The sequence below is a fragment of the Tupaia chinensis genome, unplaced genomic scaffold (assembly GCF_000334495.1).
Source record: "Tupaia chinensis unplaced genomic scaffold, TupChi_1.0 Scaffold000126_2, whole genome shotgun sequence".
Lineage (NCBI taxonomy): Eukaryota > Metazoa > Chordata > Mammalia > Scandentia > Tupaiidae > Tupaia > Tupaia belangeri.
In genome coordinates, this window is record NW_006159594.1 from 2,546,900 (window position 1) to 2,564,503 (window position 17,604).

Here is a 17,604-nt window from a genome sequence, read left to right on the forward strand (position 1 = left end):
AACATTCAATATCTTTTCTGTTTTCCCCAATCATTATTATTATTATTCTAATTATTTTTTAAAAATTATCCCCTAGAATTCTGTAGGTCAGCTTCTGCCAGCCCCTACTGCATACCCTGGCACAGGGCCAGGCTGAGTTCTCAGTGGCCATGGTTACCCTAGGAAACAAAGATTCCCAAAAGCCAGAGGGATGTGCCATTATTCCCCAGGGCTGCCTGTTGTCTTAGAGGACCTTTGCTCAGTTCTGTTCTGGCATTTTAGGAAGACGACAGCAGCAGTGGCAGTAGTGTATTTTTCAGATATTTCCCATAAAGAGAGGGGGGGGGGAGAGAGAGAGAGAGAGAACAACTAGGAGAGGAGAGTCTAACCAAAAATTCATGTGCAACATCTGTGACAAACTTAGGGTGTCAAGATATCTCCCATGGACCCCAGAGTACAACCAGATGAGAGTGAACCGCTGCTGCCTCAAGACCTCCTACAGCGTATCAGCATCTGTTCAGAAGGGTGTATCAGGGAGGGGGATCTGAGAGCAGGAGAACCCCAAAATTGTTTACAGGTCTTTGCTGAAAAGCATGGTGGGCCATTTAAGAGCAGCGGCTGAAACTGGAAAGGTCCTCATACATGATTTCCAAGCCTCTCGCCATTCTGGATAATAAACACCTGGTAGGTGCTTACGTAGTGTTTGTTGAATGGTTGAAGGTCCGAATGACATTTCCCTGGACATCCCTTCTCATATATGAAGGTAGGGGCAGGAAAGGACCAACCTTTGTTCTGAGTCATGTGGCTGAAATTCCAAGGTACACAACATACTGGATTGAGGTTGGCAGGCCAGCGGGGAGGCTGAGGCAGTCCTCTCCCACGCTTGTGAAAATAATCACTCCCTTCCAACACACATACCCCTATGCATATGTGTGCCAGCACAACCACGTGCAAACACACACACATACACTCAGTTTGACCCGGGAAGAAGCCACCTGGGTGAGGAGCAAGGAGATGATCCCTAGTTATATCCAGCAGCGTCCGACACCAGCTGGCTCCAGACGTCCCAGAGTTTCTTTACTGAGGATATTGGGGAGCTGAGGGTTCTCAGCCGAGGGCAGCTGAAGGAGGTCCAGCTCGTGTCAAGTCTGTGTTTAGAAAGTAGGTGCAGAGCTGGCCTTTGCCTTTGACCTTGATGACACCCCGGCTGTAGCAGGTGTAGCCCAAGGACTGCAGGGCCCGAGCTGTCTCTTCCGTCACCTGTAATTGAAAGGGAGTAAGAGAGTATGAAAGCAGCCTTACCCCGCCCTCTCCCCTAATTCTCCTCACTTGGATCTTGCCAAGGACTCCTGTACTCTCCATGCGGCTGGCCACATTCACCGTGTTGCCCCAAATGTCGTATTGTGGCTTTTGAGCCCCAATCACTCCGGCCACAACTGGTCCGTGATTCAACCCTGACAAAGGGTGTAGTAAAGAGGGATCCTGATGAACAGAACTTTGAAGAGGAAGGGGGTAGAGGCAGCTTAAGGAACTGGGGAAAAGGAAAGGCCTTGGGGTGGGGTGGGGGGGCTTAGAGGAGAGAAGAGATCTTTGGAGCTGTTGGAGTGTGGCTAGGGGTGAGCCTCATAACTCCTGGTCAAGCAGGCTCATGCCCCATCCCAGGGACTGAGTCTGGAGAGGAGACCAGGGACGAGCTGGGTAACAACTAATGGACTTGGAGTAGGGAGAACCTGGGAAGGGGAGGAAGTGAAAAATCATCCCAACAAGGGAGAGCCCTCACCCACACGCAGACGGAAGTTGTTGAACGAGTGCTTGTTGATGACATCCAGCTTAGACCCCAGGGCCACCGCAAATTCCACCATGGTGCCAAGGTGGCTGCAGCTTCGCTCAGTATCCTGGCAACAAGCCCACCCACCAGGATGAGTCAGATGGCACAGGAACAAGTCCCACTCTGGGCCCACCAATAAGAGCCCAGAGGAGGGTTGCCAGGTAAGGAAGAGGGGCTTACCTGTTGTGCCTCCTGTCCAGAGGTGGCATTTAAGCCTGTGGCTGCCATGTAGGTGCTGCCAATGGTTTTGATCTTCTCCACTCCACTGAACTTGGGCTTGGAGAGCAGCTGTACAGGGAGGAGACAGCGCCATAGTCTCTCTTGTTCTCTCTCTGCCCTGTCCCAGAAGCCCAGCCCTAGGACTTTGGAAGCTAAAGGATCAGACTGTGGGGTTGGGGTGGTGGCAAGAGGGAGACAGTTGACAATGTTGCTGGGAAAGTTAGTTGTGAGAATCAGAGGAGGAGAGGGGACACTGGGAGGAGGGGACCAGCCTCCTAGCCAGGAAAGCACAGTGGTAGGAAGGACCTGTAGGGAATTCTTCAATCCCAGACATAGGACTGGGGAACCCTTGGAACTGTCACCTCATCAAAGTCAGCAATGATCTCATTAAGCAGCCGCAGACACTCTAGCCCCTCATGGTTGATGTTGGATTCAGAGTAAAACTCTTTGAAGTCCGGGACTGAGGCAAACAGGACACAAACACACTCGTAGGACTGATGGTAGAGGTCCTGGGAGGACAAGAGTCTGGCGTGAGGGGTGTATAAGGTCAGGCCCTTCCCCTTTCTGGGTCTGCTTGGGGTCCTCCACCCTATGCCCACACTCCCTGCCCCTTTAAGGATTGGAAGGCTGCCTCCGTGGCACAGCCATAATGTGCTGCTCAAGAGAAGGCGGATCCCACAGGACACCATGGTTTAAATCCCTGGCCTGCTCAGCTGACACGCACTGGGTTCATGTGACAGTGCCCGAGATAGAAGCGGCTGGAGGACTGGAGGAAGGGATCATGACCTGACCCTGTGGGTGCTGAGAGCTCGCTCTCTGTCTCACTGTCACATCCTCTACCATGAATAAAGAAAACAGTGAAAGAAAGAAGAGGAAGAAGAAGAGGAAGAGAAGAAGGAGAAGAAGAAAAGAAGGAGGAAGTGGAAGATTGGGAAACAGGAAGAGGCAGGACCAGGTTACCCTAGGGATGGGACTCAGGAGTGGAAGTCTGAGTCTCATCGTGATTCCTGAAGAGACAGATATTTGGGATCAAGATCACCGCACAGCAATTTGAGAGGGAACAGTCCCAGAGCTGGGATCATATCAATGAGAATTATTTTACTATCTTATGTTACTGCTGAACAGTGTTAAGGCAGCTTACAAAAACAGCTACAGTGTGGACGATGAAATGAAGCATCAACGGAGAACATGGAACAAAGGGTAAATGCAGGTAAGATGACAAAGGTGTAATCGGAGCTGAGGCTGGCTCACACGACCAGTGCCAGGAGGTCCTCGTTAGTCCTAGGTTCTGGTTCTGAGCTTTCCAGCAGACAAGAGAGAAACAGAAGCGAGAAACGGGAGCACTGTACGATTCCCTGTGTCTTTAAGAGAAGAAACAAGAATAAGTAGAACTACTCTGCTCTTGGGAGCAGAGAGCAGGCAGTGGGTATAAGGCTATGAAATAGCCCCAGAGCTGCTTTTTTTAAAAAAATAATGATTTATTTTATTTATTCATTCATTTTATTTTAATTTGACCAGAGAGAGAGACACATACAGAGAGAGACAGAGAGGGAAGTGAGAAAGCAAGTCACCAGGTCCGGGACTTGAACCATGGTTGGCTATGTGGGAGTGTCCAGCACCTTAACCACCACGCCTCCTGCTGGTCCCAAGCCAGAGCTGCTTGTTTTAGCATCCCTCAGTATAGACCAAGAGCACGCTCACAGCACAGAGGGGCGGATAGTGTGGTACATACAAGAGAATGCAGAGATGTGGGTGACTTTTTGATGGATTAGCAAGGTTTTTTTTTTTTTTGAGAGGGTTTTCGCTATAGGGTGCGTGCGCTCTCCAGACAGACAGAGAGAGACATAGAGACAGCAAGCGAGAAATCACCCCCCAGGGGGGATGGTCACGCCGCAATCCCTTCTCCTCCCTTCTCCTCTTGGGATCTTGGACATGCATGCACACGCGCCCAGCATGAGTTTTAAGACACCGGGTCCGGGACCCGGAACTATGTGGGAGTCCAGTGACATAGCCATTACGCTAACTGCTGGTTCCCTGGTTTAGCAAGATTTTTAAGGCTCTAGAACAGCAGCAGCCAACAGAAATTCCTGTGATGATGGAAATGTTCTGTCCACCCAATATGGTGGCCACATGTGAAATGTGTTTAGTGCAGCTGAGGAACTAAATCTTTTGTTATAAGTTTAGATGTCAATGGTCACATGCAGCTAATGGCTACCACATTGGATAGTGAAGGTCTAGATAGCACTGGTGATCATACCCTCCAGACGGTTCTCATCAATGCCTCACTCAGCTTCTGAGAGACAGGGAGTAGCGGTGAGCTGATGAGAATTTGAGATGCAGAGATTCTGTGCTCACTAAAGACAGAGCCTGAGATCTTTTGAGAGTGGAGGCAACTGACAGGGACAAGAGCTTGGGCAACCACGAAAGGAAGTGGGGCAATCCAGAGAGGATGGGCCACGGGCCAAGGTTTTCATCTGAAATTAGTTCCACTGGCGTCTGAAGAATCAAAGGTTGGGAGTCACCTCATTGCGCCGGTTCTGGCCAATGAACTGGGGGGCCACGTGGGCAGGGAGCACATTCTCCAAGAGTAGCCGGGTCAGGTTCTCCATCGTCTCTGTCTCCTCCCGCTCTTGCCTCAGCTTCTTTTTCCACAGGAAGTCCAAGCGGCAATAATACTCATTCTGGGGAGGGTCACAGGGAGCCGGGGGTAGACACAGTGCAGGGGAGGCCCCAGCTTCTGAGTGTTCATTGCCCCACCCCCCAGATTAGACCTAAGGATTAAGGTGTAACCACCCTTGGAGACACACGACCCTTGAAGCGAGGTTCAGACTAGGAGGTATGGAGTTGGCAGCAGAAAATTTCCTTAAACGTGAACTTTCCCTGATTGGGAGTAGGAGGAAGGAGGGGCAGGGGGATCTTGAGGGCACTTCCTTGGGGAGTGAAGGAAAAAGAAAGGGAACAGAAAGGCTCACTTGCTTAGATGCTTCCAATGGGTGACCCACTGGGGATCGACCCTGGAGATGAGAGATCAGTGCATAAATATGGGGACCAACCTCCCCCAGAGAGGCCTGGAGGGCTGACCTGGATGACTTACCTGCCGAGCTAGGACAAGGAGGGTGAAGAAGAAGATGAAGAAGGAGACAGCTCCCATCAGTTTTGGCTCCTTCAGTACTCCTGGCCTGAGGAGGCTGTGGGTCAGGGTTGCCACTCACCCTGGCCCACCTGATGGCCTCCTCCCTGCCCCCCAGTGTTCATGTAGCCCTCAGCTCCCTCCCGGGTTGACTGGTGGGTGGTTCAGTTCAGTGAGGTGAGGACAGTTCTGCTGTATGCCCTATCCCAGGGGACCAGGGCACCTCTGTCCAACAGCCAAGCTCACCTGGAGTCTAGGGGCCCCAGATAGAGGCGGGCGACGAGGCAGTCAGACAGCCAGGCATGGGAGTGCAGGAAGAGGGAACAGGACGTCACCAGCCATAGCAGGAGCAGCAGCAGCTTCAGTTCGAAGCTCATGTGCAGAAAGAGGGAGCAGGAGAGGAAGGCCAGCACGCAGCAGTGCATGGAGTACTGTGGGCCAGGTGAGGGGTCAGGGGTGGACATGGCCCACAGGCAGGGCTGGGAATACCGAGGGCTCCTGTTCTGCCCCTCCCACGGCCCAGGTCCTGTCTAGGGGGCGAGGGTCTCTCTCTCTCTCTCACACACACACACACACCAGGTGACTTACGTCTGTTCCAATTCTCAAGATGGACTAAGGGGGCAAGGCTGGGGTGCTGAGGAAGGGTCTGAAGGAGAGTCGGGGCTGTGCAGAAACACTCACTGGGACACTGATGAGAGGCAGGGACCCAGGGAGCTCCCAGGACAGGTTGAAAGCCATGGAGGACACATTGGGAGCCCAGAAAGGGCAGTCCGATGATGCTGGTAAGAAGAACTGCAGAGAGGAGGGGTGAGGGGTGAAAACCCTGGGGCCCAGCGGCGGCCTGTGCTGGGTTTCAGCCGACCCAGGGTCAGTCAGGGCCAGGCTCCTCCAAAGGGGTGGACTGTGCCATTTCTGTTTGCACTGGGGTCCTGGCTGAAGCCGGGCTCTGAGAGGGGTGTCATGGGTGCTAGTCTGTCATGGACCCACTGGGTGAGCTCTTCTTCCTCACCATTTAACCTCTCTTCCGTGGCTTCCTCTTCTGTAACTTGGCTGGGGGGTGATTCCTATGTGCCTTACAGGGATACAATTCTAGCAACAATTCTAAGCACTGGGAACCCAGACAAGTGAGCTGAATACTAAGGATCTGCCTACATAGAACAAATATAGGAAGGATGTCCACCGAAGTGTTATTTAACAATTATACCCAGAATGTGGATTGTGGGGGGCTGTAATCATCCTCTTTGTACTTGTACATTTCCCCACCCCTTGCCTTGGTCTCCCCAACCCAGTGGTCCCTTTTCAGTCCCTGGCAGGTCCCCATGCCCTAATGGGGCTCCCTCTGCCCTCACCAAGCTGGTAATGGCCATGGCAAAGACGAGGAGGATGGTAGCAGTACCCAGGGCCACTCGCAGTCCGGGCCTTGTGGCCACCAGGCTGGACAGTGTGGGAAGCCAGTGTAGTATCTTGGGGCCTTTCAGGACACACCTCTGTGGAGGGAGCGTGGGTGTCTTAGCCATAGGGCTGGGGTGCCCTCTTCAGGCCAGGGTTCTTTTTGCCACTTCCACTCCCCAGACCACCTCACCGTCAGGTGCTCTGAGAAGCACACGAAGAGCAGGAGGAGGAACAAGAGGAAGGTGACGCAATAGGTGATGGCCAGAGCTGGGGGCCTAAAGGGAGGCAAGAGCAGGCCATGAGTGCTAGAGTAGGCTTGCTGAGTGCTAGGAGGGTGCCACCTGGTTGGGTGGATCTGGACTGGCTGTTAATGGGGTGTGGGCTGATAAAAGACATGGCACTTCCATGATTTGGAAAAGCTAACGAGTCTAAGGCAGGGGCCAGCAGTTGGTGTAATGGCTATGTCACTGGACTCCCATGTAGTTGGCCACAGTTCAAGTCCCAGACCCGATGGCTTAAACTCATGCTGGGTGCGAGTGTGTGCATGCCCAAGATCCCGAGAGGAGAATGGAGGAGAAGGGATTATGGAGTGGCCATTCCCCCCTGTGTGTGGGGGGGTGATTTCTCGCTTTCTGTCTCTCTGTCTCTCTCTGTCTTTCTGGCAAGCGCATGAGCCCTATAACAAAAACCTCTCCAAAAAGAGTCTAAGGCAGTGCAGATGGAATAGGAACCAGTAGGGGGCGACAATAGTGAAAGGGGCAGGGGCTCACAGCAACGGCCAAGGCTGCATCAGAGGAGGCTGAAAGCCATGGAGGACACATTGGGAGCCCAGAAAGGGCAGTCCGATGATGCTGGTAAGAAGAACTGCAGAGAGGAGGGGTGAGGGGGAAGGAGCTCCTGGGGCACAGCGGCGGCCTGTGCTGGGTTTCAGCCGAACCCGGGTCAGTGTCAGTCAGGGCCAGGCACCAGTCAACCCGGGAGGGAGCTGAGGGCTACATGAACACTGGGGGGCAGGGAGGAGGCCATCAGGTGGGCCAGGGTGAGGGGCAACCCTGACCCACAGCCTCCTCCTCCACAGCCCTATAACAAAAACCTCTCCAAAAAGAGTCTAAGGCAGTGCAGATGGAATAGGAACCAATAGGGGGCGACAATAGTGGAAGGGGCAGGGGCTCACAGCAACGGCCAAGGCTGCATCAGACCAATCTCTGGGCCTCCAAGCCTAAGCTCTTGAATCTGGCTGAGCTTTGAACACGTCCTTGCCCTTCCCAGCAGGGGACTAGCAGTGAGGGCCTGCTTTCTAAGCTCACTCATTGTTCTGTGACATCTGAATGGGAACAAAATTTCCTTCACGGGGATGTTGTCAGCAGCAAAAGACATGAGGTGTGGAGAGCTCGAGCCTTTAGACCCGCAGCGTGTGCAGTAGTAAGGGCAGAGCTGTGATTACCACCGGCTCCCCAGAGCAGCGTTTCCCCTGTGGGCAAGAGGCTGACGCTGAGGGGAAGGGGATAAAGGAAGGAAACACGGGCCAGGCAGCAGGGCTCAGCGTATGGGAGCCAGGCCTCCCTCTCTCACCTGTTTGTCACCAGCATCTGGACAATGAAGTTGGAGAGAAAAACCAGGAAAGTGCAGGCTGCATAGTATTTGAAGGCAGGAAGTGCCGAAAGTCGATACTGGAAAGGATGGGGTGGGGGCATAGTCTCAGGCAAGGTGTGGCTTCCCCAGGTTCACCACCCTAGCCTCCAGGTCAGGACATGTAGCCCCTAATAGTTCTCCGAGGTACTGTCCTCCTCCCTCTCACCACCACCGGATCCTCAACCTGCAGGGTACCCTATCTTTGCTCACAGATTAGGAAGGGGAGGTGGGGACATAAGGCCTGGCCCCTCCCCAGGGTCAAGGAACTGAAGGTGGGAGACCCTTTGGTGCCCACCCCCCAGAAGCCCACCTCTTTCTCCATCTCCTTCTTTCGGAAGTACAGTGTCACTGGGTTGAAATCCTTGGACTGCTTCCACTGTCTGTTGGGAGGTGGGGGCCATTCCAGAGAGGAACCCACAGGGCAAGGCAGGGCAGGGAGAGGGCAGGAGGGGATGATGGAGTGAGTCTCCCTCCAGGCCAGCCCCTTGCTTCCTCCAGGCCCTCCTCCACATCAGGGCCTCTGGCCCTCCCATCCCTCTTTGCTTTCCGTACTTCTGAGAGTTGAGCTGTTCGATGACCTGGAAGAACTTGGCATCCCCAGTGTCCAGCTCATCATCCAGTCCCCTGGGAGTTCGGCTCCTGCACAGTGAGCGCCAAGCCTGTCACCACAGAGACTCTCGAGAGCACCTGAGCAATGCAGGAGCAGCCCCCCAGGAGGGTGGAGGTAGGCCAGCCAGACAGCCCCACTATCGGAGATGCTCAAGCCTCCTCACCGGTCCAGGCTCCACTGGGGACTGAAGGAAGCCAGGGCCTTCTCCTGTTGGGAGAACACATGGGGAAGGTGAGTGTTGACAGTGAGGCAGACCATGGACAGCATTGCACGTCCTTGACCTTGAGCATTTGACCTGGCTGTTTCCCCTTCCTCTAGTGACCAACTTCCTCTGTCTCCTCTCTTCTCTCTCTCCCTAATCACACTTGCCCTAGAAAGGGAGAGTCAAACTCCCTTTCCTCCTTAAAGTTTCCTCTTGACTCTTTAAACCCCCAGGATCTTTTCTCTCTCTCTCTCTCTCTCTCTCTTTTTAATTTAAATTTTCTATGGGGTGTGTACAGTTGCCAGGGAGAGAGAAGAAGAGAGAGGGAAAGTGAGAAAGCACTTCCTGGGGGGAGGGCCATGCCGTAGCCTCTTTTCCTTCATTCTCCTCTTGGAATTTTGGGCACACACACACGTGCTTGGCATGTTTTTCAAGCCACTGGGTCCAGGACTCGAACTGCATAGTCAGTCACATGGGATCCAGTACCTTAATCACCATACCACCTGCTGGCTTACCCCCAGGATCTTTTTTTTTTTAAAAAGAATTATTAATTTAATTTAATTTATTCATTCGTTTATTTTAATTTGACCAGACACACACACACACACACACACACACACACACACCCCCGGAGGGGGTGACTGAGAAAGCAAGCCATCAGGTCCAGGACTAGAACCATGGTCGGTCATGTGGGAGTGTCCAGGACCTTACCACCACACCACCTGCTGGTCCCCAACCCCCAGGATCTTTATGCCCTTTATTTTCTCAGAGTTTCCATCACGCAATGAGAAACCATTTTATCTTCTATAGGCTTCGATTCTCTGTGATTCACCTTTCCCAAAGATTGCATAAATTCCAAAGGCAGGGATCTTCCCATCACCGAAAAAATCCTTGCTGGTTTACATGGACGTGACAACGCAGAACATTCTGACTCCCCTCTGATTATTCGTGAGATCAGCTAGGCTGAGCTAAGAGATGGTAGGGGAGAATAACAGAGAATGGAGAAAAGCGGGTGGAGATGGGGAAGTAAACCTGTTGACAATCATTCTCTTCTTCACCAAATGAATGTATGTAGAGATATGAAAACGAACAAGTAAACAAAACAGCTGCCAAGGGGGAAAACGAAGGTGGGCCACTGTCCAGTTTAAGAGTGTGGTGGCACCTTCCTCCTTCCTCCCTTTGGCCTCCGTGAAGAAAGCAGGGTCATAAGGTTCCATCATGTCCCAGACCAAAGCCTGGCGTGCAGGCAACAGAGGACATCGCGAGAGGGGTGGCGTGTTCTGGCTATGGGCCCATCTATGCATCCACGCCTGGGCCTAATGTTTTTCCAACTATCTTCTCCCCCCCGCCCCTGTCTCTTTGTTATCTGAAGACAAGAAAAACCTTTTATTCATTCCTGTCCTGTCAAACCCTAGCCTTGTGGCTGCCACAGAGTATGTGCTCCAGAAACGCAGAAGGGATGAATGGATGGATGGTACATAGCAGCACGAGCCTGGCCCCGCCACTCCTAAGTTCCACGTCGTTTTCTGAGCAAGCTTACTGCAAGTCTCAGGATTTCTGAGAACTTCTCAGGGTCTCATCTGACTGAGCCTCTGGAATTTCAGCAGCTGAGAAGTAAATTTCTGGGCTAGTGAGGTCCTGCATCAGGAAATAGTCCTGAACAAGGGGTTTCTGCCCCTCCACTCTGACACTCCCATGTCAGTGGAGAGAGGCAGGAGGGCTGGCATGGGCCCTGACAGGCATTCCAGCCACGGGGAGTGTACCCATGGTCATCTTACAGGTCCTGGGCCCAGGGCAAAACTCCGTGCACCATTGCATTCCCACCCTGGAGGATTTGTCCTGTGAGTCAGCGGGGCCTTGGATTTTTCCTTCCTCTCCCTCCTGCCAGCTTAATCCCCTGGCATCTCCTCTACTCCATGTTGAGGCATGGAATTAAATACTCCCCTGAACCACTGCTACCAATGTCCTTCCACTCCCCAGTGCTCATAAATTTCTGCCTTTCTTTTCTGCTAGGTGGGTCTTTGTGGTTACAGTGCTGGACTCCCACGTGGCTGACCGTAGTTCAAATCCCAGATCTTGCAGGTTGAAACTCATGCCAGATGCATGTGCGTGCATGCCCAAAATCTCAAAAGAAGAATGGAGAAGGGATTGTAATGTGACCGTCCCTCCTGGGGGGGAGGGGGTTATTTCTCCCTCTCTCTCTCCCTGTCTCTCTGATGAGTGCATGTGCCCCATGGCTATGTGGGAAAAGAGGGAAGTCAAAACACTAAAGTGAGCTCTAGAGTCATCCCATCAATCCAGCTAGGTCTGGCCAGAAGGGAAGATTCTGGGGAGAGTGGCAGAAAGGTGAATGACAATGCAAATGGGTTTGGGGGAGTCTGGGTAAGATGAGGGAGAATAGGTCAAGAGGCCAGGGACCTAATCCTGTTGTAAGCCTTTAGGGACATGACCTGGGTCCCAGCATGAGGGGATTCTGGTAGCTCATCATCAATCACCAACCTCAAAAGCCAGTCAGTGGGTCACTGGTTACCTTAAGGTATTATACATAGCCAGTAACCAGCCCTGCGCCAACTCACCTAGACAAGGGGTGGCCCGCTCCCACCCTTCCCCAACCTGCTCACAGTGACATCCTTCTTTAATACCATGGGTGACTTTCAGCGTCACCTCATTTTACCCATGTGCAAGTGTCCAGAAGCAGAGGCAACAACTAATTTGCCCCCACCTTCCCAGTTCCAGTGGGGATTACAGAAGGGCACTTGCAGTTACAGAGACTGAGTTAAGCAGAGACATGTCCTGGTGGGTTGGGTGTGCAGCACTGGAATCAGAGTCAGGAAGAAGTAGGTGTGCTGCTTTTGTGGTGTCAGGGGAAAGGACTCTGCAGAGTGGCCATCAGGGAGCAAGGGACATGGTGTCTACGGGAATCTTGCATCTTCTCTGAGATGAGCTCAACGGCCAGTGATCTTTGCTTTTTCTCTGGAAGGAAGGGGCAAGAAAGGGCCTGAACCAGTGACTGGGACAACCAGACAGTTCGAGACCTTTGGATGTTGTAAATCATCGAGTGACGCCATGGGTGAGGTTGAGAGTGGGACGTGAGGACTATGGGAGGGGTTTACCAAGGGCTGGCGATCATAATGGCGGTGCACATACCGGAAGAGGGGTAGAGGTGGACACAGGGCTGTCTACGTGGCTCAGGTGGGCAAAAGGCTTGGCTGCACCCCAGGACTCCAGGTAGCGGGTCATCAGCAGTGATGGACGCATCTTGGGGCCCTCAAGAGAGGACAGCAATCCCCCTGCGGTGCCCTTCTCATCCTCCTCCTCAGCCTGGGACATAGAAGAGCTGAGAGTAAAGATCACCAGACGCTTCGTCTCGCCCCACATCCCCGAAAAGCTTGTGTCCACCTCTCCCTCAAAGTGCACACACTAGGACCCGATCTCTGGCACAGAAGATGAGCTCAGGCCTATTGACTGTGGGTGCTTTGTGTGGACTAGCCCACTGGGTCCAGGCTGGGCTTTTACCCGGGGATCGATGACCAGATAGGTAGGTTCCCCTAGCTCCCGAAGGTAGGGGTCCCGGTGTTCCATGGCGGTATCCTCCACAGCATACGCCCCTGCTAGGAGGGCCAGGGTAGCCCTTGTGATGTGCACTCGCCTGGAAGGAGGGGGCAGTAGGAGTCAGCAGGGAGGGCCTCCAAGCCTTTCATTGCTTTCACAGATCTGGCTTTCCTGGAGATCTGGCTTTAAGACAGGCCCCGTGTTACAGCAGTTGGATCCCAGCTTCCCACCCCAAACCCCTGAATCTTCAGGAGCTCCACATGGGATTGTGTCACAAGAGTGGCATCACGTGAGAGGCTTGGTTGGCCTCCTGTTGTAGCAGCCTGGGGTCTTAGGGCTCACCCTGGCACGCCACCCGCCTCCATGTGGTTGGCCAGTGTGACGTCGTGGGACCACACATCGTACTGCCACTTCTGCAGCCCGATGACTCCGCAGAGCACGCTGCCTGAGTGCACCCCCACACGCATGTTGATGTCCACACCAGTGGCTGCCCGCAGTTTCCTGAGCAGAGTGTGTGGGGAACAACCAGTCCCGCCTTCAGCCCTTCTCACGTCACACCCTTCCTTCTCTTCCACCACTCTGCCCGCCCCTCCCACCTCCAGTCCTCGGATTCCTGTCCACTGCCACTTGAGCTGACCTGATGGCTCGGCACATGTCCAGCCCCATGCGTACACAGTTAATGGCGTGGTCTGGTAGTGACAGGGGCAGCCCAGAGACACAGTAGTAACAGTCCCCCAGGATCTTGATCCGCATGCATTCGTGCTCCTGAAAGTTTGGGTGTGGGTGTGTAGAGGAACCTGGTTAGAGGCCAGAGGGGTAGGAGGGAATTGGGAAAAGTGGGGAGCAATTATGGTATTCCTGAAGGATTTCTGAGGTTAGGAGTGTCTGCCTCAGCTCCAGGAACTCCTAACTTCATTGGGGCTGACTGAGTCTTCCTGCAGCTCTCTTTCTCAGAAGGGTTTCCCTAGGGCTGGGGTGTCTGTGGCTCTCCCCAGTTTGGGTATGGGTAGAGTATAGCCAGGTTTGGGCATATGGGAGGAGTCTCTGGGCTGCAGGGTTTGAGGAGGAGCCCATACAGTGATTGCTTGGTGATATCCCCAGGGTCTGAGCAGGTGGCTGGGCTGAGGTTGCATAGGACAGAAATTTCTCTTGGAAAGACCTCCCAGAATTAGAGCATCTGAAACTCTCTTTAGATTTGGTTATAGTGTTCACAGACACCTAAGTTAGGGCTCTGAGCATATTTGGGGCATTGTAGTTGGGACATCAACCATAGAGAGGTTGAGAAGTCTCTCCAAGTTTGAGGTGAATGGTCAATAGCTTCATGACTGGGAATATTTGAGAGGATTTCTTACTTCCATTGGAGCATCTGGGAGCCTGTATGGGCTCTGACGTGGACCTAATATCTTAAAGGCAGGACTTCCCAGGATGGGATGTTTGAGGGTCCCTGGATGGGGAAGGAGGCCCCCTCTGACCTTGGCGATCTGGTCGAACTTGCCAAAAAGCTCATTGAGCATGAGCACCAGCTCCTTAGGGGAGCACTCGCTGGCCAGCCGGGTGAAGCCCACGATGTCAGCATACAGCACACTGCACAGGACGGACTGTGTTAGTGGGGCCAGGGTCTCCGCCCACCAGCACCTCAGCTCAGCTCCAGCCATCCTCCCTCATCTGTACCTGACTCCCTGGTGCCTCTTGACATAGAGGCTGTGGAAGTTGTTGGTGCTCTCTGGCCGGGACCCTTGTCCAGCCTGCAGCCGAGCCATGATCTCTGCCTTCATCTCTTGGGCCAGGTAGGCAGGAAGGATGGACAAGAGAAGGTGTTCCTGGAGGAGGTCACTATGAGCACCAACCCTCCTGCACCCTGAAGCCAGGAGTCCCAGGCCCCCAAACCCCCCAGGAGCCCACATACTACCCCAGCCCCAGCAGGTACTGGCCAGGATGCATCCCAGGTCCCCCAGCTACATACAGCAGGGTTCCAGCACCCAGTTCTGCACTAATCGTCTTTAGAGACTGAACTCCCAGCACCGGCACCTGAATTAGTTCTTCTTTTAGTATAATTATGTTCTGTCCCGCTTCACTAAGTCCTAGTTTGTTTGAGCCTGACAATAACCTCCCAAGGTGGACAACGGTCACATTTCATACGGTGGAGGAAATGGGGAGAAAGACACGAAGTGGAGGAGCTGGGTCGGCTAATCTAAATAATCCCTTCCTGGCCAGGGCTCCATCCTGCCGCTCCCCCTGCTCCGCTTCACCCTGCCCCCTAGGCCCAGCCCTGTCTCACCTCCTAATCTAGACTGACCTGGTGCCTCTTCTCAGTGTCCAGCCGCCTTCGCGAGTGCAGAGAGCTGAGTGCCTCCCTGAACGTGGCCCGCAGCGCTCGCTCCATTAACGCCTTGTGGTATGCTCCCGCCACGTTCCCGCACAGGAACAACACCGCGTTTGCTGCGAGCTGTGGGTGAGGGCCAGTTTTAGAGACCCCTGGACCCGGGTGGGGGGAGGGTGTGACAATGTGTGTAGCTACGTTGGCCTTGAAGACAGGGCAGGGGAGGAGCAAGCTCTACAGCAGGCTGGAAGTGTCTGTCGTAGCAAGTGGGGCCACACTGTGCAGTCACTAGGGGCCTTTCCCCTCTCCCATGCTCTCTGCTCCACACTCGAGGGTGGGGTGCTGCGCAAGCATGGCCTCTTAGATATAGAGCAGACACCTGGGCGTGTTTCCTCTGCTGAGAACACAACTCCCCCATCCCCCACCCTTCCCCCTCCCCCCAATATTATTCGAGCTATGATTTTACATTCTGTGGGAAGATACCATCATTCATATTTGTAGCTACCTCAGTCCTGGGAGAACCGAGACTTCCCTCCCTGCGGTCTAAGCCTTCTCTTACCAGCAGGTATTGCGTGGCTCTGGAGGGCATGGCTGGGCTTACTCTGTATCCTGCTCCCAGCCTTGCGGCCCTGCCTTGGAGTCGCAGTGGAGTATATGTGCAGAGGAATCACTACCGCGGTGCCAAGCGGCTCTGGGCACAGCTTGTGCTACTGGTGTGCTCACCTGTGGCAGCAGCGCTGGCCTTGAGTCTGGCTGCGGCCCAAGGTACAGCCCGAGGGCCAGCAGGTGCGACAGGGAGGAGGCGAGGCCTGCAGCGGTGGCTTCCCGCATGCCCAAGGGCAACATGGCATACACAGTGAAGATGATGAAGAGGAAAAAAGACACCTAGGGCGGGGTGTGGGAAGCTGAAGGCCTCCATTGCACTTCTCATAGCCTGGATGCCAGGTGGAGGCTGAGGTGTCCCCATCCCAGCACCTACAGCCCCTCTCACCTGGTCCCAGGCGCTGACAACACCCCCGGTGAACAGAAAGCCATGGCCTAATGCGAGCAGCGCGGCCCACACGAGTCCCGAGAGTGGCCGTGTCCAGCGCTGCAGTCGCTGCTCGCGGGAAGCGAGGACCAATAGCAGTGAGAAGCCGCCCAGTGCACACACGACGGTGGCCAGGAAGCCCGAGTCTGAGGTCAGCTCCTGCCAGGAAGAGGTGCCGGAGTGAATATTGGGATGGGGAGCTTGAGGAGCTTACCCAAAGCAAGAACAAACTATTTTCTTGGTAAGAATGATTTATTTAATTCCATTTGTTATTATTATTATTTTTTTAATTTGACGAGTGAGAAAGGGAAAGTGAGAAACCAAGCCACCAGGTCAGGGACTTGAACCATGGTTGGCCATGTAGGAGTCCAGAGCCTTTAACCTCCACACCACCTGCTGGCCCAACAAGGGCAAACTATTGATAGAGGAGAAGTTGGCAATCTCTCGGGCCAATTTTGAAAGCTGTCTCAAACTCAGATAATAAAAGGAGGTAGGGCACCTTTGCTCGCCATTTCTCTTAGGTAGAACTCTATAAAGTAGCCAGTATTCTGTTTTTTGACAGAGCCGGCAATTTCATTTGGTCCAACCCAATATTTCACCGATGGTGAGTCAGCACTGAGCCTGAGACATCTACCTAGAAAGATGCCGCTTGGACCTCGTACTTGTCATTTGTTTTAAGCCGCCGGGTCTGGGACTCGAACGGTGGTGGACTATGTGGGAGTCCAGCGACATAACTGTTACGACTGTTACGCCATCTGTAGGTCCCATACTGGTCATTTGTGAACCCGCAATTTTCTTAGCCTCAGGTTTTCTTACCTGTCAAACAGGAATCAGAGCACCTGGCTGGGGTCGCAATGCAAATGAAGATCCTAGCTCACAGAGAGGGCATTTAGGAATGTATGTACAAGTCCCGCCAATTTGCTGGGGGGACCCCCGCCTCCCCCCGCTGCCTCCCTAGGGTCCGGCGATTGGAACCTTTCGGGGCGTGCGACGCGGCGCTCTGGCAGCAGGGGGCGCCCGGACCTTTCTCGCTCCTCGCACCTTTCTACTAACCGTAAGGGACTGCGAACTGGCCACCTGCTTAGGAGTCCCATCGCTGTCCCTGTCCTTTGTCCCCCACCTCTTCCCGGACTCCAGGGTGGACTACAGAGGACTGGCCACACCCAGTGATTTTCTTACCTTGCCTCCAAGGAATGAAAAGAAAACCCGGAGCAGGATATTTCCAGAAATGGAAGTGAAGACCCCCCCCTCCATTACAGAAACTGGAAAAGGATTTATTTGGGGACGAAATGAGGATGGGAGAGGGGTCGTCTTCTGGGAGTCGGTGGATACAATTACCCCCATCCCCTCAGAGGGAGAGTAAATCAGGAAATGAATTCCCCCAGGGCTAGAGCAGAATTTCCCCTCTGGAAAGTTGGAAAATCCGGTGTTGGATTTTTTCTAGAACCGGTAGGCCACAGAAACTCAAATGATCTGTGAGAATCCGGGGGAAATTCGGAAGGATCCGGGACTCAGCCCCCTCTCCCTGCAGACTCTGGGGGTGTAGCGGCACGCCCTGGGTCACTGCAGCTCTTAACGAGGTTCGCCGCTTCTTTCTCGACTCCGGGCAAAGAAAACACAACGAAAAAGAGACCCCACAAGTCCCAACCCCGAAAGTGTCCCTAGCTGGTGACACCCCCCCCCCCCCGACCCCGACATGTGACCGGCCTC

At 53.7% G+C, this 17,604-nt stretch overlaps 1 protein-coding gene across 1 annotated transcript in view; it reads right to left on the reverse strand.

The window, feature by feature from the left end:
- Positions 1–6: 6 nt before the first annotated feature.
- ADCY4 (adenylate cyclase 4) overlaps positions 7–17,604 on the reverse strand; it is an 18,127-nt gene continuing 529 nt past the window's right edge. Inside the window, exons 2-25 of the mRNA XM_027770330.1 lie at positions 15,856–16,103; positions 15,588–15,749; positions 14,841–14,990; positions 14,216–14,364; positions 14,017–14,128; positions 13,182–13,309; positions 12,887–13,045; positions 12,509–12,641; positions 12,140–12,313; positions 8,954–8,997; positions 8,733–8,819; positions 8,491–8,560; positions 8,121–8,218; positions 6,739–6,823; positions 6,506–6,643; positions 5,838–5,948; positions 5,403–5,587; positions 5,121–5,205; positions 4,549–4,707; positions 2,389–2,535; positions 1,988–2,095; positions 1,760–1,874; positions 1,309–1,433; positions 7–1,239 (exon numbers count right to left, since the gene is read on the reverse strand). Of these exons, the coding sequence (XP_027626131.1) occupies positions 1,087–1,239; positions 1,309–1,433; positions 1,760–1,874; positions 1,988–2,095; positions 2,389–2,535; positions 4,549–4,707; positions 5,121–5,205; positions 5,403–5,587; positions 5,838–5,948; positions 6,506–6,643; positions 6,739–6,823; positions 8,121–8,218; positions 8,491–8,560; positions 8,733–8,819; positions 8,954–8,997; positions 12,140–12,313; positions 12,509–12,641; positions 12,887–13,045; positions 13,182–13,309; positions 14,017–14,128; positions 14,216–14,364; positions 14,841–14,990; positions 15,588–15,749; positions 15,856–16,103 (3,125 nt within the window). The 3' untranslated portion in view covers positions 7–1,086. The remainder of the gene's footprint in view (positions 1,240–1,308; positions 1,434–1,759; positions 1,875–1,987; positions 2,096–2,388; positions 2,536–4,548; positions 4,708–5,120; positions 5,206–5,402; positions 5,588–5,837; positions 5,949–6,505; positions 6,644–6,738; positions 6,824–8,120; positions 8,219–8,490; positions 8,561–8,732; positions 8,820–8,953; positions 8,998–12,139; positions 12,314–12,508; positions 12,642–12,886; positions 13,046–13,181; positions 13,310–14,016; positions 14,129–14,215; positions 14,365–14,840; positions 14,991–15,587; positions 15,750–15,855; positions 16,104–17,604) is intronic.